This window comes from Maylandia zebra, unplaced genomic scaffold, assembly GCF_041146795.1.
Source record: "Maylandia zebra isolate NMK-2024a unplaced genomic scaffold, Mzebra_GT3a scaffold01, whole genome shotgun sequence".
NCBI lineage: Eukaryota > Metazoa > Chordata > Actinopteri > Cichliformes > Cichlidae > Maylandia > Maylandia zebra.
Window position 1 is genome coordinate 374,875 of NW_027490031.1, and position 21,512 is coordinate 396,386.

Sequence of the window (21,512 nt, forward strand, 5' to 3'; positions counted from 1 at the left end):
TGATCCAGCTGGTCGTCATGGTAACGGTCACACAGTTTCAGTCAGGTGATTAGTGGAGTCAAATTGAAAGGATTTATGGGATAATAATGTTAAACAGGTGATGATCTAACAAAGAAAAACGCTTCAATAATGAATCACAGTGTTTATTTTACACATTATTTCATATTTTTAACATAAATGTTGTGTAGGTACTCACAGTATTTATTTCAAAGGGTCATTTTTGTTATTATTTTTTATTCTCATTAAAGAACAGCATAATTTGGATTTTTCTGATCAGAGTGAAACTGAAATAATAAACTGAGCTTGGGTCAAAAAGCTCCAGCAGAGTGGAAACATCAGGAAACTCGACTGGTTTGATTATGAATGTTTGAATTATGCAGTGAAAATTAATACTGATTATTTCAGTGTTTAAAAGACCAACTCTGATTATAAACTGTGGGTAATAAACACCAAGGATGAGCTTTACTATTGGTTTTATTTTTACATATTTACAGCAGTTTGTCTCTGTTACTGACTTTGACTCTGAGACTGATCAGCAGGTTTACATAAATATGTAAGTCACACAGAGCCCATGTGAAGCAGGTCTGATTCATAGGAATAAACACCTGGTTAAATCTTCTCGATCTTCTTCTCGTGCACCTCTGGATCATTTTTACCCCAGCTGATATGCTCAGATCTGTCTAGAACCCAGTCTGACCTCTGACCTCAGACTGACAGCAAACATCAACGTCTGCTTCAAACTGACTTGAATTTGTTGTGTCAGCTGATGGAGCTGATCTGTCCTCCTGCCAGCACGCACTGGTGGATCTGCAACATGAGCTCTACTCCCAGCATCAGACGGAGAACCTTCAATGACACAGGAAACAGTCTCCACCCTCCAGATTCAGCAGATTTACCTCCATCTTTATCAACGCCACATGAATGAAAACCAAGTTCCAGCAGCTTCACAGGACACTGAGGAACATGAAGGGACTTCCAGTCAAACATCAGCCACACTGAAGCCGGTGCACAGGTGGTGTTTCTGATTTTTACACCCTGATTAACACAGCTTCACATCCACCTATCAGGAGAACTGAGTCCAAACACCTGTCAGGTACCTGGTTAAAGTTCACTTGTTGGTGTTTTGTTCATGTTGTAACCTCCACTGAGTCACATTAATCTTACTGCGTTTGCTTTAATTAGGATGGAAAGTACACTCCTTTCCTTCAAGATGTTCCAGATGTGAGGAGGTCCTGACTCCTGAGAGGTCCCGTCTCCTCAGGTTGAGCACCACTGAGTTAAATGTCTTCTCTATCTAAACACACACAGGAGGGAGCAGCAGCTACATTCATAAAATACACATTTCCAATTTCACAGTAAATATACTCATAAAATTATTTTCAGTACAGAGTACTAAGGAGCAGGCTTTTATTTTGAAATACAAATAGCGCTTATTGAGATACGGAAGCCTTTGAATGCCAAAAAACAAAGCCTAAAAGAAGAACTCTGGATTAAATAAAAATACTTTTATTATATATATTTACCTGGAGTGAGAAGTTTGAAGCATGATTGTGTTTTTTACACTAATTTTAAATTTAGTTTACTTGTGCCTTCATTTCATAAATTTCCAAAAATCATAAAACACAAGGATGTAATTCACAGCGGGGCTTAATATGTGATGATAAAAATTATAGTAATATATAAAAATAAAACTCTACGTTCATGTGATATTTGTGATTGTTTACAAAATAAAACCAAGTTATTATTTCCTAACTAGAAAAAAGTTTGTGCTTCTGTTTGTACGGATACACGTTTTATTGTTATACATATTTATGTGTTTCACAGTTTCATAAAATCTAGATTTTTATTTCTGCAGCTCCTCACAAACATTGTTTAATTAAGGAACTTCCATAAATCCCTACATGATTAACTAGGAAACAAACATATTTACATTTTAATGGTTTTACCATAAAAGTTTCCTTTGATACCAGCTTCAAACCTTCTCGTTATTTTTCTCTGTTTTTAACTGTTTTCGTGTCACAGTTTATCCATCTGAATATTTTACTGTATTAATGAAGATGTGAAGATTAATACAAGAATAAATATTTCTGATTATCTACAGTCTGAACTCTTCCTCATCTTCATCTTCTCGCCTCCTTCTTCACATTTCTTGGCTTGTTGCCCAGCAACGCGTCCATCTCGGCGATGAGGGGCGGAGTCAGCTGAGACAGCACCTGAGGGACAGAACAGGAAGTGGTTAGTGGCTACCAATCACAGGCCTCAGACTGGACCTCTGACTGGTTGTTTCCTGTTATTGTCGCATTTTTTGTCTTTAACAGCTGATTTTTTATTTAAAATGTGAACTTCCTGTCATATTTCTGTCTTTGCTGTAGTTTTAGCTGTTGTTTATTATTCTGCGTTTATTCAGAAACTGTAAACTTCAGTCAGCCATCTTGTCATAATAAACAAATATATATTTGTTTATTCCAGACTGAGGCTAAATCTGCATTAGTTCCCTCAGATGTTCCCTCGCTGTTTGGAGATCTTGAAGATCTCAGAAACGTCCCAGAAGCTGTAATGTGTACTCGGGGTTAAAGGTCAAAGGTGAAGGTTCAGTGCCACGTTGTTACCCTGACAGAGCCGAGGTTCTCCAGCAGCTGTTCTGTGTTGGAGACGCCGAGCAGCACCGAGCTGACGCCTTCACTGCGGAGACACCAGGCTGGCAAACACACAGAGACATCAGTTAATATCACACACACACACACACACACACACACACACACACTTGTGGTGCTGTAAGATTACCAATGGCCAGCTGAGCAGCCGTGCAGTTCAGCCTGTCAGCCAGCAGGTGGAGCTCTTTGATTTTGCTGAGCTGCTTCTTCCCCTCATCGCTGCAGAGGCGCTCCTTCAGCCAAGCATAGCCCTGCACACACACACACACACACACACACACACACACACGTATTGATCAGCAGGGTAACAGATGGCCTCATTGTGCTGCTCCGAGCTCTGATTGATGGTGTTTGTGCTGCTTGTACCTTCATGGCGGCTCTGGAGCTCTCAGGGACGCCCTCGTTGTATTTGCCCGTCAGCAGGCCGCAAGCTAACGGGGACCAGGTCATGGCTCCGACACCTGACAGACACACAGACCTCATGTTGGAGCACTTTTGTTAAACGGGTCTAAATTTAGAGGCGGACCTGAACAGCTGCTGTCCCCACAGACCTCGGCTGGGTCTCAGCGTCCAGTTAAAGACACAGAGCAACATTTCATCATCGCACCAGCCTGAGAGCTCATCACTGACAGCCACTGACAGAACAACAGACACACAACCGCTGATCACATAGCTGTACTCTGTCAAAGTGACCTGAGAGCAACAGTAAACATTCCCACACAACCCACAGCTCCCACAGCTCCCACTACAGTGTTTAACGCAGGTCAGCCTTCTACCTGGCCGATGAGATCAAAGAGATGAGATTAAAGCCGGTTCATGGTCAGTGTGTGACCAGGGCCACAGCTAAAGAGTTGGCCAGGGGTGGTTCTGGCCCCTCTGAGAAACGTCCTGTCACATAAATGTAACCACAGCTGGAAGTTAGTGGAAGCTGGACGAGGTAAAAGCAGCCAGACGAGCCTCGAGCTGACAGCTTTCACCAGGGTGATGTTTTGAAATTGGCAGTAAAACCACCGTCATCATTCACTTGTCAGCTCATGAGCTCCGAAACCCTCCTTCCTGATTCTAATGAGACCAAATTTCCAAACTGAACATGATTTTTTTTATTTAGTAAGGCCTAGAACTTGACCAGAAACACATCAGGGACAAGTTTACAGAGCCCCCTGCTGGTCATAAAGAGGAATGCATATTTAATGCACTCTAGCACTGACTCGTGTTTCAGACCTGCACACTGCAGCTGTCTGCTACTCAAAGGGTTGATGGTTTGAGTCCAGCTCCTCCAGTCTGCTGCAGCTCAGACTGCTCCTGGTTTACATTGATGATGCAGGACGTGGTTCATAAGGCCGAGCAGACATGTCCTGTAACTGTGCGATCATCACAGTTCTGTGTTCGGCTTTCTATAAGAAACCTCAGACACTGATGAGATAACTGAGAAACCGTGTGTGTGTGTGTGTGTGTGTGTGTGTGTGTGTGTGTGTGTGTGTGTGTGTGTGTGTGTGTACCGATCTTGTGGTAGAGTTCGGGCAGGTGCAGCTCCACTTTGTCTCTCTGAAAGTAGTGATACTCGGCCTGCTCGCACACCGGAGGGATCAGGTTAAACTGCCGCGCAATGGAGTACGCCTCCTGGTGGACACACAGGTGAGACACACTCGGGTGTTTCGTTAATGAATCTGTCGTGAGATAGAAGCTCATCTCTGTCTATATCTATTTATTTTAATATACAGTATCAGGAACATAAATGTCAAAGCTCAGAGTAAAGCTGTGCAGGTCCCACAGCTGTGAGTTGTGTTACCATGATCTCCACCACGTTCCAGCGGGACGTCCCCCAGTACATGGCCATGCCCTGCTCGATGACGAAGGTCATGGCTCGAACGATCTCTGCAAAAAGAGAAACCAGTGAGTCCCAGCTGCACACAGACTGAGGCTCTCTGCTCTGCTTCATCCAGAACAGGAAAAATGATGTTTTCATCGTGGTTAGACAGAACGCACTGAGACAGATAACGTTCCATTTTAAACTTTTACATTTGTCTGCTGCAGAGAAAGTTTCATTCACTAAACGTGATGAGCTGTAGCTTTCAGTTACTGAAAACTTTAAATACTGTTGTATTTTGTCTCCATGTGGAGCTACTTTGTTCACGTGTTTGTGCACGTGTGCTTGTGCACGTGTGCTTGTGCACGCTGACCCTCCATCGGCGCGTTCACGTCCGTTCTGTTGGCGAAAACGATGTCCACATAGTCCAGCTGTAACCTGGAGAGCGAGCCACGCAGACCTGCAACACACACGCAGATGGCCATTCTCAGCATGCCGCCATGATTCAATCAAATAATGAAATCAGTTTTATTTCCAGCCTGAAGGACACAAAGTGCAGCTGTCACTCAGCCCTGCAGCATCTGTGCGTTTGGCCCTCGCGGGCCTCCGTATGGCTCACACTGAATCATTTTCTCTCCTGCAGACACTGAATTTTGTGTTTCTGATCAGCGCTGCACATGAAAGTGATCGGATGCTCTGCTGGTGTAAAAGCTGGAGGTGCGTGGGAAACGTGGTGGGCGCCTCCTCCACCTGCACCGTCAGCAGGGACGCTGTGAGCGTGTGCATCTCTGACAGCTCCACGGAAACCTGCGTCTGCTCTTTCTGTTGTTTCTGCTGTTGTTTTGATGACTGTTTTTGGTGTGAGCTGACGGCAGGAATTATCTCAGACGACCTCGTGAAGGACGCTCGGAGGACTCGGGGGGTTTGAATGACGCTCAGCAGCAGCGCAGCGAAGGCTCGACGTCCTGGATTACTGCTACTTTATCCAGACTTAAAAGATCAGCACAGGAAGATTCTGCTGCTGGCACATCTGTGAGGAGCGATTCAAACACAGCCAGTGTAGTCCAACATAAAGAACCGGACCCTGTGAAGGTCCAGCAGTTTGTCTTTGTGGTCTGACCCTATCAATCAGCTGTGGTGTTACATCATCACCAACGTGCCAGCTAAGCTGTAACACTCAGAATGTTTGTGCGCTCACAAATCCTCAAAGTGCTGCAGAAAACAGACGAGCTGCACTTTCTGCTCAAACAGGATGAAGCTGCTGTGTTCAGCTGCTCCCTTACAGACAGTCGTGCACACGTGTGACCGGGATCAAACCTGCAATCCTCTGATTGTGAGGTGAATGTTTAAACCATGAAGACACGAAGCCTCTGAATACTTCTTTCACTTCTGTCGTGTATACCAGCTGTTTTACAGGTGTAACATTTTAACAGATGGGCCCCTGGAGAAAGCTCCACCTCCTTTCTGCAGCCACTGTAGCTCCGCCCACAAATGTACCAACTGTTGTGTGAAGGTTGAGGATGTTTGTGTCCTTTAGAAAACCTCCAGAGAACGTTAGGACTTCCTGCTTTTACAGGACGAATCATAAAAGCAGAGCTGCTGCTAGATTAGTCTGACGCCTGGACCAGGCTTTACATCAGCGACACGAGCGGTGCGTTTACTGTCCTGCTGCTCCAGCAGATGAATAAATAACTGGAGGTTTCCACGAGGCCGCGAGTGTCTGTGAGCAGCTGCTGCAGAGACGTTCATCAAAGATGAGAGTTTGTCAGCATCACGGCGACTTCCTGCCACGCTCTCAGGGGTAAATTTAGCACTTAGCATTTCAGAGAGTGATTTAAGTGAACTGAGCTGTTAGCAGCTTTCAGTGGGACGGATGATTGATGCTGCTCAGTGTGTGTGTGTGTGAATGTGTGTGTGTGAATGTGTGTAACTCCTAATCCTGTCTCGGTGTGACTGAGCCTCTTAAAGCCTCGACGACCTCCAGCAGCTGACAGAGGACACTGACTGACCGCTGACAGTAATTAGTCTCTGACTTTTCACCGCTCCGCCTCGCTCCGCCTCCTCACATGCGACTCTGAGCTGCAGAGTATCCGAGTAAATGTACTCGAGTTTTTCAGCGTGCTGTGTTTGTTGCTCCTCCACACCATTCAGAGCTGTGTATGAACTATGTGCAGAGGATGCTGGGTAATGTAGGAGAAGTGTGCAAATGGTGTGGAGGGTATTTACAATGTGTTTGAAGGGGGTTTACCTTCAATGATGTGTTTCCGCGACAACCCTCGCTCCGTCTCTGCCCTGTAAACAAACGAACAGTGACGTCACGGTGATGTCACGGTGATGACCTCACAGAAGAACTGAAACGTTAAACGCGCCACAGTCACGTGACTTTAACACTGAGTAATCTCATGCAGTCGACAGGTTCTGTGCACAGTGCAGAGAGGACACTGTTACTGTCACTAATCTCTTCTTCTCTCTTCAGCTGCTCCTTTAGGGGGAGCTACACCAGCCCGCCTGCCTACACCTCCTCCGACCTCAGGGTCCTCTGTTACACCGACCGTCTGCATGTCCTCCACAAAGCTCCCCTCGGCTGCAGCAGGTCTCACCTCCATCTTTAAATCGTTAATTCTTTCACTCTTGCTGCTTCCTTCTGTCACACTCCAGTGCATGGAGAGGCGCTCCGACACTTGTCTCCGCCTACTCCACCCTGTTGTGTCTCTCTTCTTCACCTTCTTCTTGCCCTGACCCCTGGTAGACTCCCCCACCTTCACTCCCCCTGTTCCTGCACCTTCCTCCACCCGTCTCCCTCTCATTCACACACACGTATTCCTTGTGTGAATACCTCCACCTCTCCAGGCTCTCCTCCACCTGCTCCCTACTCTCACCACAGGTCTCAGTGTTGCCCACAGAGACTCCTGACAGACCTCATCCATCAGTCTGTCCTCCACCCCTAGAGAAAAGAGTTCAGAGCTGATTCCTGATATAATCCTGCCCCCGCCTTGACCTAAACCAATCATATAGCATGAAGTCCATCTTTCATATACAGTCTGTTGTCAGTGGTCATGAACAGTAAGAAAAATCTTTGTTTCCTGTGTCGTTGTAGCTTCAGCTGTTCCAGTTTTCAGTGTTTCCGACCGAGTCTTTCTGCTAGTCATTATATCTCACTGACCTATGGTGCAGAAGCACCTGTGACACACACATTCACACAGCTTCAGTCTGATGTATCTGCAGTCAGAGCTGATCTGAGAACAGTGCAGGCACTCGTGATTATAGTAATATGAAAGCATCACTCACTGTCCGCCCCAGTAGAGCTTAGTGGTCACCACATAACTGGACCTCCTGGTGGAGACACACACACACAAGTTATTTCAGTGGTATTGCTGTTGCACCGCCATCAGTCAGTGTGAGAGATGGAGCGCGGTTGGAGGGAGGGGAGGAAACGATGGAGATTAAAATGAGGTGGAGGAGACGGATGGAGGGAAAATCTGCTGAGTCACACATCAACACGTCTTCAAGACAAAACACACGTTATTATTCTGGGAGTTTGGTCCAGCACAGCGAGCGACCTCGCAAACACAGCAGTGTGTGTGTGCGTGTGTGTGTGTATGTGCGTGCGTGTGTGTGTGTGTGTGTGTGTGTGTGTGTGTGTGTGTGTGCGTGCGTGTGGGTGCGTGCGTGCGTGTGTGTGTGTGTGTGTGTGTGTGTGTGTGTGTGCGTGCGTGTGTGTGCGTGTGTGTGTGTGTGTGTGTGTGTGTGTGTGTGTATGTGCGTGCGTGTGTGTGTGTGTGCGTGTGTGTGTGTGTGTGTGTGTGTGTGTGTGTGGGTGCGTGCGTGTGTGTGTGTGTGTGTGTGTGTGTGTGTGTGTGTGTGTGCGTGCGTGTGGGTGCGTGTGTGCGTGTGTGTGTGTGTGTGTGTGTGTGTGTGTGTGCGTGCATGTGTGCGTGCGTGTGTTAATGTGAGTCATGCTGAACTTTTGTGTTTACATTAGCTGGACGCTGGTTTTTATGCTAACATGTAATAAGGTTGCTGTAGCAGCTGCTCTGTGCTTCACTGTGTCAGACACAATGTTTAAATCATTAACCCAACGTTATAAAATATCATATGTTTCACTTATTTATGTTCCAGCACTAAACTGCTCTCAGTTTACTTTAAAAACATGTTTATATACGATATGACATCATAATATAGTCAGTTCTCTCATTTTTGCTGTTAAAGATTTAGTGTTAGAAAAATCACTCACTACAAATTCAATACGAATTCAAAATTTTAAATAGGATAAAGATTAAAATTAAGCACAAGCTAAAAAATGAATCAAAAGATCCCTGAAATTAGTATAGACTTAATATCTTCTTTTAAATCAATACAGTTATTTTTAAAAATGTAAGAAATCACAGAAACGAAAAATATCCCAAACATATATTGATAAAATTACAATTCAAAGTAAATATTATTAAATTAACTTTGTTAATAATTCTTATTGTAAAAAAATATGTTAATCGTATTTTTTAAAATAATGAAGAAATAAATACGTTTGAATAATGAGATAAAATAACATAATTTCCATTAATTACAGATTATTTCCAAACCTAAAAAAATCTAAAAAAATCTAACAAATTGTAATAAATTTAAATACAAAATTTATATCCCAGAAAAATGATGAAGTGAATACACAATGAAATAAATCAAATCAAAGTAAAATATTTAAGAGACACTAAAAAAAATGTAAAAACAGGTAAAATATTATTTCACCAGTTTTAAAGCCAGAATCTCTCAATCCCAAACATTGTTGATATAAATGAAATGATTTCAGAAACTGGTCATATTTCCAGTTTACATCCTGTTTTTCTTGGTTTCTCACAGGTGTTATGATCTAATGTTGGCAGTGTTTATTTTGTGTGACTCCTCCCACCAGAGGATGGCTATGGGTTTTTTTCCCTCTCTCCTAGGAGGTGGACACCTGGGCGTGCCTGCTGAGTAGTTGGGTGGAGTCTCTTCCAGTCCTTGGATTGGATAATTGGCTAATCACCTCCAGTACTTAACTACCAGATCACAGCCACCTGGCTCCCTCTCTCCTAACCTCCACCATCCAACAAAGAACCTTTGTTTTGATTCGTTGCTGTGTAGAGTTTCTTTGACAAAGTGATTTGCAAGCATAACCTTGTGTGTGTCTGGCGTTAGTACTTCAATTTTGTAAATAGCTGTAGATAGATTTGTCAAGTAGCAATCGTGTATTTTGTTCACCTTGTATATATCCTTCACTGCAGCAGCCTAGTAGGCGTGAGAAGCCATTTTTGTTGATTAAGTTTTCTCCTGTTTTTCATTTAGAAAGTTGGGTAAGTGAATTGTCTTTTGTTTGGTTTTCATTTTGTGTAGGAAAGCGTAGGGACCACTAGGGAGTTTTGTTTGTTATTTTTGGCACTGCTCACTGCTGAAGAAAATAAATGGCTGCTTAGCACTTTAAAAGATATTGTTGTTTGTGTTCTTGCTTGGGTGGTGTGTGAGTGGGCCAACTTCTTGTTGCGTTCAATACTCGCCTAGACTAAGAACGTAACACAGGCTAACAGTGACCAGCTGGTTTACCTCCATCCTTTCTTCTTCAGGATGTTTCCCAGAGTCGTCTCCGCCCTGAAACACAAACTCACACAATCAAAGATTTACATCCAGATTTCAGACAATCTTATAAATGTAAGACATTTAACCTTAAAAATTCTTTAAGATAATTCATCTTTTGTGTATAAGCTGAATCAAAGAAACTCTTATGAGAGAAGAACTTGGAGGGTTTATTATAAATAGAATCTGCTGTTCAGAGTTTACATGTATGTTTCATGTCTCTGAGAGCAGAGGCAGAGGGGGTTTTTGTTTTTTAACGTGCACTCTGCGACGCCCCCCGGCGACCTCCACTGTGTCCATGCAGCCGCCCTGCAGCGGTCTATACATCCTTTCTTATGGACTAATTAAGGCTGCGGTGCAGCGAGGTGGACGGGAACCAGCTGAGATCAGACGAGCAGACAGACAGTCGGTACTGTACCTCCCCGAGGCGTAAACCTCCGCTGTGTCGAACAAATTCACTCCGCTGTCGTACGCCACCGTCATCACGCTCTCTGCCATCTACACACACACACATTAATACAAGCACAGATCTGCAGAAGTGGTTATGTAATATGTGTTCATGCATTTAGCACACACACACACATTCCTGCATTACTAGCAGTGGACCGTCTGTCTGCACTGACCAAGTGAGGACCTCGTTTCTTTGGAAATATAACTTAAATCTATTTTTTAATGTAATTTCAAACTAAAATGAAACCTGACAAACAGCTTTTTGATTTTTCCTTCAAAACTTTCCAAGCAGGAACTTTGATTTCCTGTCTCCGGAGCCTCGGTCGCCTTCAGTGGAGCCAAAAATGGACATGAAAGGATGTGAAGCAGTTGTTAAAGACGTTCTTATAAAAGTACAGCTGCTTTAACTATATTATTTTTAACATTTAAACATGCTGACGTGACTCAAATATTCCCAAAATAATCACAGACGCTTCATCATTGAATAAATTAATTGTTGCATATAATACACCTCTGACAATAATAGATATATGAAGAGTACAGCTGAACTTTAAATGGCAGCAAAAGGGTCAAACCTAGAAGAGCCACGTTAAAAGTATATACTGACTTCAAATAAATTCACTAGACATCCTGTAGCTTGATTTTAACTGAACCCTTTTGGTTTGCAGGTCCTCCGTTGGTGAGTGGCAGTAGCCAGGTCCACATTTGTGTAGGTAAACAAACACACCAACACTTCGTACCTCGTCAGAGATCTGAGAACCAAATGTCACCCATGTTCCTGTGAAGACAGAAAAAAGTAACACTGACTGTGTGTGCTGGATATATGGAAATGTGCTTACAGTGTGTGTCTGCTGCAGCTCTCACCCAGTCCTAAGCAGGACACTCTCAGCCCAGATTTCCCAAGATTCCTGCAAAACAACCAAATCAGCAGGTCCACTGATGGATCATTACACCAGACTAACCCTCCTGTTACATTAACAAATAAATTCATTTATTTATGCATCATTTAAAGGCACAATTAGAACACCGTTCGCAGACTGTAAATGCTGTTTTATAGATTTGTTTTTGAACTACATGGATCTGTTTTCCGCACACATCCGCATCATTGTAGTTTGTGTCTCCAGATTCATATTACACAGTCATGGTTCAGTTTTTGCTAAATAAATGATGACACGGTGTAATATGTCATGTGTTCATCTGAGGCTGTGTTTAGGTCAGAGTGTTTAATTTATGTCCTGATACATAAACATTTAGAACTTAAAAAGGTTTAATTTCTTTTATACTTCACTGCACTGATCAGTGTTCATGGTTCCAGTTTGACTGATGTTTCGATCAAGTTTAGTGCTTATTTTTAATGGTTTAACAATCGATTTGTTCTTATTGCTGCTGCTGTTGTTCTTCATTGAGTTTCACATCCTGTGGACTCAAATTCCACTTTCTTGGTCTTCAGTTTGTTGCAGCGGTTCTTGTTCTGCTCTGCAGCCTCAAAGAGCTCAGCACAGAGACACTTGAACCAGAAATCCACCTTAGCAGGAACAAAGACTTCTATCATCACCGGTAAGATAGCGGAGCTGGGATGGCCACAGGGTGAGTCTCTGAGGAGCACCACAGCAGTGACCTCATGGGCCTGCTGGCTGGGAAACGTGAGATGGCTGGTGATTGCTTATTAATGTTCAAAATAAGTTCATGGAGACTCCTCAGTATTCTTTCTTTTTTTTTTAAAATCAGCCCATTTTACAAGCACTCTTTAAATGACCGTAACTCAGTTAGCATTTGTGCCAGAGAGATTTAAATGGTTTCAGAAAGAAGAAAAGACAAGCTTTACGGGTATATTTGATGTAGAGCAGCGGTCTCCAACCTTTTTTGCGCCATGGACCAGTTTAATGCCCGACAATATTTTCACGGACCGGCCTTTAAGGTGTCGCGGATAAATACAACAAAATAGTACCGGTACCGAAAAAAAGAAAATTTATTCATAACACACGTGAAAAGACCCAGGAAAACTGAGTAAATGATAAAAACGATAACAAAATAACGATGAAAACCAATGAAAACCCTGAAAACTATACATTGCACACCTGAGCCTCAACTCTCGCGGCCCGGTACCGGACCGAGGCCCGGGGGTTGGGGACCGCTGATGAAGAGCATGAAGCCTTCTGAAGGTACTGTCGTCTGAGTACAGGCAGAAGAATCAGCTCTGCCTGCAGTTTACTGTGTGCGCTTCACTTTACTGTAACTCCTCATAACCACTTTGGGCTAGAATAAGTTGAGCTCCCAGTCAGAAATGGAGTCTGGAAAGTCCCATCAACTCACATTTCCAACTAAGCCAGAACAGCTCCAAGTTAACAATTCAAGATGGCGGCACTAAAGGTCAACAGTACCAAAACTTTAAGGTGTACTTCTACCGTTACATACCTGTGACTCAGTAAGTAAGCAGTGCACTGATCGGACTCTATGAATGTTCTGCACTGATGTTTTTTTAAGTGCAAAACAAATAAGTATTATCATGTATTGCTGGTGATACCTAAAAAGTCACGTGTTTCCTCGCTTTATCTTGAACACACTAACTCGGGTTTGACATCATTCCCAAGTTCAAACATCCGTGCTCCCATGTATTTAAGTCCACTCAGTCTGTATGATCATTAAAGGGGTAAATGGACTGCATCATTGTCCTGGACAGAGAAAGATGCTAGTTTCAGCTGGGAACAGTTGGGAGCAGTCGGGAACAGTCGAGAGCAGTCGGGAACAGTCAGGAACAGTCGGGAACAGTCGGGAACAGTCAGGAACAGTCGGGAACAGTCGGGAGCAGTCGGGAACAGTCGGGAACAGTCAGGAACAGTCGGGAGCAGTCGGGAACAGTCGGGAACAGTCAGGAAAAGTCAGGAACAGTCAGGAACAGTCGGGAACAGCAGGTACGGCAGCAGGTAGCTCCGCATGTTTGATTAGGCAGCTTTATGCTGAATCCAACCCCAAAAGGGATTGTGAGATCTTTCACTTGCATTAAATACCAACATTAGCTTTGTATGCAGACGGTCAGCGTTGTAGCTTTATCGATGATTTGATCGCGTTAGCGTCTAATTGATTTGTTGCTCTTGTCAGGCTGATACAGTGATGACCACTGTATCAGCCTGACATATAAACCACACGCAGCATCAACAGCCTCCACGTGATTTCATTGGTCATCACCTTGTTAATGTGCTCAGTGGCAATAAAGCACACTGAGGTCATTCAGGGCCAGACTGAGGTCTGCAGCCAGGCTAACGAGGACTGCTGCCACTGCATTTAGGGAGCAACAGCAGGAAGATTTAAAGTCACTGTTGGCGTCAGCAGCAGTGCATTATGGGAGCTGTGGTCATCAGTCAGGATGATTTAAAGCTTTATGTCGAAACCAATCAACTTATCGCACAGTGTGATTACAGCAGTGCCTTTAATTTAAGCAAACTCGCTGTACATTCATCAACATGAGTGTGAGGTCAGAGGTCACAGAGCTGAGGCTGATTAACGCTGTGCAGATGGTACAGAACATACATGAGGGAGGGAGCGCATGTTTCATGTCAGGATAAAAAATACCACAAACAGCAGCTTCAGACGGCGCTGCTAAAAATACCCCCAACAGCAGCAGCAGCTGACCAATCAGCTGTGTTTTTACTGACGTTTACAGTTTTCACACATCAAACACAGCCAGACACAAACATCCAAACATCAGCCGGCCGCTTTAGAAACACCTCCACCTCCCCTCTGTTCAAGTCTGGCTCTGATGAAATGACCTCCAGTCTGAAAACCAGCGACACGCTTCAGTGATCGAACAGAAAGAGACTCAATTAAAGTCTGACACGTAAACTGACTCGAGTAATTCAAGTCTGCAACACTCATTCACATCCAAGACCGAGGCGCTTGTGTTCGAGATCAAACAAAGGCTCACATCGAAGTGGAATAAGTATAAATCCATGACATTTACCTCTAAGTCTGAGGCAAGAAAACAAGATTCACATGCAAGTTACCAAGTCTTACACCAGCTCATTGAGGTTTCAACAATCGAATTCAAAGTCGAGTCTGAAATCATCAATGATGACTCAAATATGAGTCCAAGCTGAAAACATATTCATGTTAGTGTCCAAGTTAAAGTTAAGTCTAGGAACACGTCTGAGCTGAAAACATCCAAATTCACATTAAAATTCAAGGTCAATCCAGCAGTTTTTAAAAACTGCACTTCAAGTATTTCATTGAGTTATTTTACAGGAGTAAAGCCTAAAGTTAAGGACACATCCAAGCAACAATAATTACAACCCAAGTCCTGATTAAAGTCAGCAGTTTAAAAAACGCAGTCTGAGACCAAATTACTGGACAGAAGCTGTTTACAATGTGCACATCAGATAGATTACATTAAAGTACAAGTCAGGTTAAATAGATAATAATTGATATATATACATATTAGAGTCCAAGTTCGTTCCACCGTCTTCAAACAAGTCAGCACACAGTAAGAGTTTATCATGCAGTTCAAAGGCATTATTTCCAAGTCTGGGTCAAGTCTAAAATCAATTACAGTCAAGTGAATCATGCATGTAGTCCAAGTCCACAACCAAAGCGTGATTTAGACTTCTGCAGGAAATCTATACTGTAACTTGTGATGTAAGTGGAAACCTCTTTTAACCCAGTGCTCTAACCTCACAAATCATCCAGTCATTGCATCGAGTCTGCGTTTAGCCGCATTCTCGGGAGGCTCACGTCAGGTGACGTGGAAGAATATGGGGCTAAAAAGAGTTTCCAGTTATGCCCTGAGTTTTGTCGTTGATTTCCCGCAGACGCATAATTCAAGCTTGTTTCTCAAATAAAGTCATTTTTCATCTTGAGACAACAGGATTCATACCAGATCCAAGCCACTGGTTTTAAAATGTAGTCTTAGCCCAAGACATGAAACCAAGCAACACTATCATCAATACTCCTTCATAGCCAGATGTCAATAACGTGCTTCATTGTAAGTCTTGTAAACCATTTCTGTGCCTACGTGTGAGCTCCGGTCTGAGTTCGTCAGTCTTGCTCTGGCTGTGACAGTCCAGGTCCTCAATAATCACGTTTAAGAAAACTGGCAAGTCAAATGTGATTGATATTATATGTTTGATTGAGTCCAAATCATAGACGTTCATGCACACGTCTGAGACATTAAGGCCCAGGTTAGTGTCAGTAGAGTCCGAGTCACTTGTGCTTCAGTCAAAATCAAGTCATTGATGTACGTGAAGTCAGGATCAACAGGTAGAAAGACACGGAGATTCTAAGTCATCGGTTTTAGTACCTGAGACCAAGCTTTCAATGCTAACATGAGAATCATAGTCAGCAATAGTCATGTCAAATAAACATCCAAAGTTTCATGTCCAAATGCAAATCCTGACAAAATCATTAGATGGGACCCTTTTATGTCAGTGATGAAGTCCTGGTGTTAGATTTATGTCCACGTCCACTTTATTCTTGGTCTGGTACAAGCTCTGATCTTCATATGTGAGTCATAATCTGAAAGTGAGTCAAGCAGACGTCCGAGGTACTCGTGAGTCTGTGCCCAGGTTGGTGTCAGCTCACGGCATGTGCTTCATGTTTATGGTGACTGATGTTAACGCCTGAGTCCAGGTCACAGTCCACGATGAATTCATCAATATTCAATCAGGATCAATTCTGAGCCTCGCTTTGAGTCATCAATATCTGAGAGACGAGTCACCCTGAGACGCACACTCGTATCAATATCTGGCTTCAGACCATTAATATTTAACCCGACTAATCAGTATTCAGACTACATACATGTCACCTGATCGGCTCTACCAAACGCATCAATCAGCAATATAGAATCAATGCCAGGGAGGGGGCGGATCAATATCTCTGATCGGTTTGCTGTACTAGCTCGTTGTTGCTGGTCCTGGCAGAACGACCCCGGGTACACAAACGCACACACACACGTGTATGAAACATGAACCTGAGTCACGCTCTGCACCTGTCGGGTCACATGACCACCTCTTTGTGTCACTCTCACTGCCTCACCTGTACTTCATGTTGCTATAACGCCCGAGGGCCTCCTTCATGTGGGCGTGGCCTAGCAGGGTGTTCCGCTCCGAAGGCTCGGCCCTGACCTTTACCTGGCAGATGGGGGCGCTGCTGGTGTTTGCCGCCGCCCTCCGCTCCTTCAGCTGGTGCTCGCTGGCCCCTCCACCGCCCCCACCTCCTCCCATGTTACATGCTATGGACACCTGCATCCTGATTGCCGCGGTAACGAACCTTATGATTATACAAAGAGTTCTAAAGTCTCAAAGCATGATGAGGAGACCGCCGCTGCCGCCAAGGATGCCAGTCGCTATGGTTACGATGGAAAGAATTCATGAGTGGGATGTCAAGTTTGAGTCCACCCGCTGCGTTTGAGCCAATCAGCCAATCAAAGAGATGCAAACAACTTTCCTTCAGTGTGTCCGTCTGTCGGACACCACCGTCCCACAGCAGGAGCCCCGGGAGCACAAGGAGGAGGAGGAGATGATGAAGAGCGTCCCAACAAAGAAGAAGAAACAGAGACGAGGGAACGCGATGCAGAGATGAACGCAGGAAGAAGAACTGGGCGTCCGTCCGTCCTCTGGACTGTGCCGCTGAGCAGGAGAGGGGGAGAGAGGGAGCCCCTCCCCCGCCTGTCATTATTCAGAGCTGGTTGGCTGCACACTGGCCGAGCGAGCATTCAACAAAGAAAGAGAGAGAGGGAGCGCGAGGGCTGTCACTGTGCAGAGAGCACTGTGATAATTGCTACTGTCAGACAGCATCATGGGAAACATGCTGTTAATGTTAGCGAGCTGGAAGCAGCTGAAGGATCTCACCTACAGCCCCAGCACACCTGAGCCTCCTTCATCTGCATCGCATTTAATGAGAAACATGCAGATTAATGCCTGCAAGAGGCAATCGCGACCTGCAAAGAAAAAGAATTAAAAATGTCCCCTCATACATCAGCTATTAAACCCCGGAGAGCGATTGCTGAACAGCAGATAGACGCAAGCAGGAAAAAGCAAAAAGACAACTGTGAAAAAATAAAAAATGACAGAAAAAACAAACAATAATGGAACAAATTTGACAAAAAAACCCAACAAAAACAGAAACAAGAAGGAGAAAAACATGAAAAGGGAATCAAATTGATGCAAGAAATGAAGAAAAACAACAACAACAACATGACCCCCCAACAAAAACAACCTCTAGGAAAAACAACAGCAAAAAATGTAAAAACTCATAAAGGGTCCTAAAAAGCCAATTAAGTCTAAAAATGATAAAAAAAACAAAAATGATTTAAATGCCTCAAAGGCACATACAGTTACATGGAGGGGACTTTTCCAACTACACATGCCCTCAAAGGGTCACAAAGCTAGCACAACACAACCCGAGAGAAGCAAAAACGGGGGGAAAGCTACTACAAAAGAGAAAACATGGACAAATAAGAAACGTTTCAGATTTTCAGTGAAATTACAAGTCCATAAAAAAAACTACAAACATCATGGCTGCTTGTTTTTGCTGTCACTGATAACAAAACAGCGCCACCTGTGGCCGCAGGAGGAACTACAAGACAAGCTCCTGAAGCTTGGAGGACTCAAATAAACTGAGAGAAGAAGAAGACACATGAACCCTTCTCGTATCCCTGATGAAAGTTGATTTTTGGCATTGGTTTAATTTCTCAGGATGTTTCCTGCACATGACAAGATGATGAAGACCCTCCCCCACTCCTCTTCCTCCATCGGACACACTCGTGTGCGCTCATAAATGCGCTGCAGCAGTGCATTAGATGTGAGTGCAGACTCGGCAGGACGCCCGAGGCCAAAGGTTTGGTGTCACTAATGTGGATTACAAGAGTAGCTGCACACTTAGGCGCTGCCTCCATCTCTTCCTGCTCCATCACAAACACTTCACCACAGAAAAGTGGCTCCACGAACCTCCGAGCGATCAGGAAGTATCATCATCAAACCTTCATCTTTGTCTGCAGGCTCCTCTCAGCAGAGACAGCCCGTCACATACACGCTAACGTTTACTAACGAAGGTTTCTGCCTGCATTCTGTCTGTTCGTCTGTTTGTGTTTTAATAGTAAGAAAAGTAGCTTTTGTTCTGCCATCATCACTCCTATGCAGAATTAGAATTATTAGTATAATTATTATTATTAGTAAATAAATTTCAGTGTTTATTTGAAAAGCCGTGGTTTTTCTCGGTGTTTATTTTGAAAAGCCGTGTTTTTTCTCTGTGTTTATTTTGAAAAGCCCTGTTTTTTCTCAGTGTTTATTTTGAAAAGCCGTGTTTTTTCCTCAGTGTTTATTTTGAAAAGCCGTGTTTTTTCTCAGTGTTTATTTGAAAATAGCACATTAATATATTTTTTAAAGCTGATAAATAATTTTAACTAATTCTTCATTCAGAAGTCCTATTTCAAATCTGTCCAATTTAAGTGCTTAAGTCAGGTGTAATGATTATTATTATTTTTTATTATTATCATTATTATTTTTCACGCTATTTTTGTAAAACATTATTTTAATTTTATTGAATCTTTTCGAAAATAACACATCTCTGTTCCCATATTATATATTTTTTAGATTATTACAGGTTTAAGACACGTTTAGACATATTTTTTCTTTTTTATTACAGTGAGCATCCATAGAAAATACAATTCAAAACTGGAAAAACTGACTTCTTTTTCTTCTGTTAGAGGTTTCATTGGAAATCTATCAGCTTAATGCTAAGTGGTCTGATGACTTTCAGTTATTAATAAAAATACATTGATGGAAAAATCAAACCCATTCAGAGCTGCCATTAAAGAAGAGTGTAGTTCTGAGTGATTTGATTTCTGGCCTCTACTGTTTTATTATTATGTAAACATCTGTGTTGGGTGTAGTATTTAGCCAGTGGCACTAACTCTCCAGTGGAGACGTCCCAATGGAAATCTGATGAAACACTGAGCTTATTTTGTTTTTTTAATGAGGTTTACATGGACGTCTGTCACCTGTTCTCTCACTGAGGATCACTCTGTACTGAAACCCAATGATTTTACAGAAGGTTGTCAGACACAGGCAGGACTGTGTTTGGTAATGTAGCGTGACCTCGGTCTGCAGAACAAACTGGTCTGTTCATCGACATATTGATCAGGTATCGGCTCGCGTGCTGCTGCCAGCTGCTCACATATTTACACTGTTTCAGTTTTATATATGATAACATTAGCTGAAGTCAGGGATGATGCAGTGCTCACTCTGAACACACACACACACACCGAGCTGATAAACGACTGGAGCAGAAAGTCTTTAATAACAGAAATGTGACTCAGCAGCTCCAGGAGCCAATCAGAGTGAGCCGAGGAGGACACCACACACCGGTCTGACCAGTAACAGCTGCTCTCCAGGTTAACCAGTTCAGCTATCTTCACATTAAAACCAGCTCATCACTGTAGCCCAGTAAAACCAGTTCAAACTGCCATGTGGTTCAAATTATGTGTTTCAGTGTGCCTGTGCCCTCTGGTGGTTACTCCGTGTTACTGCACCTGTCTTTTATGTCACCTGTATTGCATGTCCCTCTGCTCCATGGTGATGTCACACTCCTTCAGGTAGATCTCAAGGCGTCGCCTCTCCATCAGCCTCCGGGCGGCCTCCAGGATCTGAGATGCCAACACCGACTCATCTTTCTCCTTCACATCCTTCTTCACTTCCGTTTTCTCTGGTTTCCCAGAAATCCCCCTGTTTACTTTGGGCTTCTTGCTGAAACCATAGAGCTCCTCCACTGACAACTTTCCAGCTTTTCCTGCTACGGCTGCTGAGGGTCCAGCGGCTCCTGCGGCTGACGCCCGACCCGCAAACATGGCTGACACTGAAATGATAAAACAGGCCTTAAGTCAGCAATTTAACCCAGGAACCCATTAGCTGTGTGGTATTGTTTCGTTTATTGTTCCAGGCTTTAGATGTATAATTTACAAGTTTGCAAAATGCTGCCTGTGTGTAGCTACAGTGACTGATCCCACAGTCTTACCAGCCTTCCTGCAAATGCGGTCTATCCAAGACACTGTGACAATCAGGGTACAGAAACTTCTCTGATTTCTGTACTCTGGCACAAGAACATCCTGTCATACAGAAGCTTTTTCAGCAAACTTAAAATGATCGTGCATGTACCTTCTTGACACATAACGATGCAGATGGGTCACACATTTGTAACAAAGGATAAGTACAGCAGCTTTCTAGTTTGAAAAATAATAAAATTACACCTGTATGGATGATGTCCTGCTTTGCTGTAACACAATTTACACATCTGAGCTCCAATGTAGCAGTTTAGACTTTCACGGTTTTCCCTGCTATTCCTGGCTGTTGTTTTAATACCAGCAGAATGTTTTTGTCTTCTGCTCTAGGCTGTGGCTACTCCATAAATGACAGGTCGCTGTCATGAGGTTACCACAAGCCAACAGATGGTGCTGCTGTGGTTCTTGTATTCAGTTTAGGGTCTGGAGTCCCACAGGGCTCCATTCTTGGTCCTCTACAGTTTCATTTCTACATGTTTCTCCTTCATCAGCAAACACACAATCATTTATCAGAGCTGTGTAGATGATGCCAGCAGCAGCTGCCTCAGGATTACAGCGTCACTTCAGATGCTGGAATTATATCAATCTGTAATAGACTCCACATTAGCTGTAGTGCATATACCTGCTTACAGAACTTATTTTTATACTCATGTCTGCCTCAAACTGTAGCTGACCTGACCCTTACAGCTAGATACACTTTCTGCTTTGTCAAACAGTTTTGTTGATCCTCGTCTACTTTTAACAGTCAGTTTAATCCTGATTTGTGCTCTACACACAAACTTCACCTTTAATGATAAAAAGCTAGTTTTACAGCATGTGCATGTCGTACCTGTTTGTCTGGTTCCTGTCGCCCGCAGCGTCCGTCCACCTTCATCTGTCTGTCTGTGTCCCTGCTGCTGCTCTCATATTAATCCCGTTGGCCTGATCCCACCAATCAGAGAGCAGATATCAT

The 21,512-nt window shown here is 43.5% G+C and overlaps 1 protein-coding gene across 3 annotated transcripts; it reads right to left on the reverse strand.

Annotated features, from left to right (window-relative positions):
- Window positions 1-21,502, reverse strand: LOC101470220 (voltage-gated potassium channel subunit beta-3). 3 transcript variants are annotated; one of them, XM_024799803.2, is made up of 15 exons: window positions 21,390-21,502; window positions 20,052-20,358; window positions 11,380-11,423; window positions 11,256-11,293; window positions 10,484-10,563; window positions 10,036-10,080; window positions 7,750-7,794; window positions 6,710-6,753; window positions 4,835-4,921; window positions 4,444-4,529; window positions 4,154-4,274; window positions 3,021-3,115; window positions 2,785-2,905; window positions 2,610-2,698; window positions 1-2,213 (listed from the first exon to the last, which is right to left on the reverse strand). In XM_024799803.2, the coding sequence occupies exons 2-15, from the start codon at window positions 20,348-20,350 to the stop codon at window positions 2,121-2,123; spliced, it is 1,287 nt and encodes a 428-aa protein (XP_024655571.2). In that variant the 5' UTR covers window positions 20,351-20,358; window positions 21,390-21,502; the 3' UTR covers window positions 1-2,120. The 3 variants fall into 3 exon arrangements, with proteins under 3 accessions (XP_024655571.2, XP_024655572.2, XP_076737023.1); XM_024799804.2 differs by lacking the exons at window positions 20,052-20,358; window positions 21,390-21,502 and adding an exon at window positions 16,540-20,018; XM_076880908.1 differs by lacking the exons at window positions 20,052-20,358; window positions 21,390-21,502 and having other exon boundaries at window positions 10,484-10,595; window positions 11,380-11,411.
- Window positions 21,503-21,512: the final 10 nt, after the last annotated feature.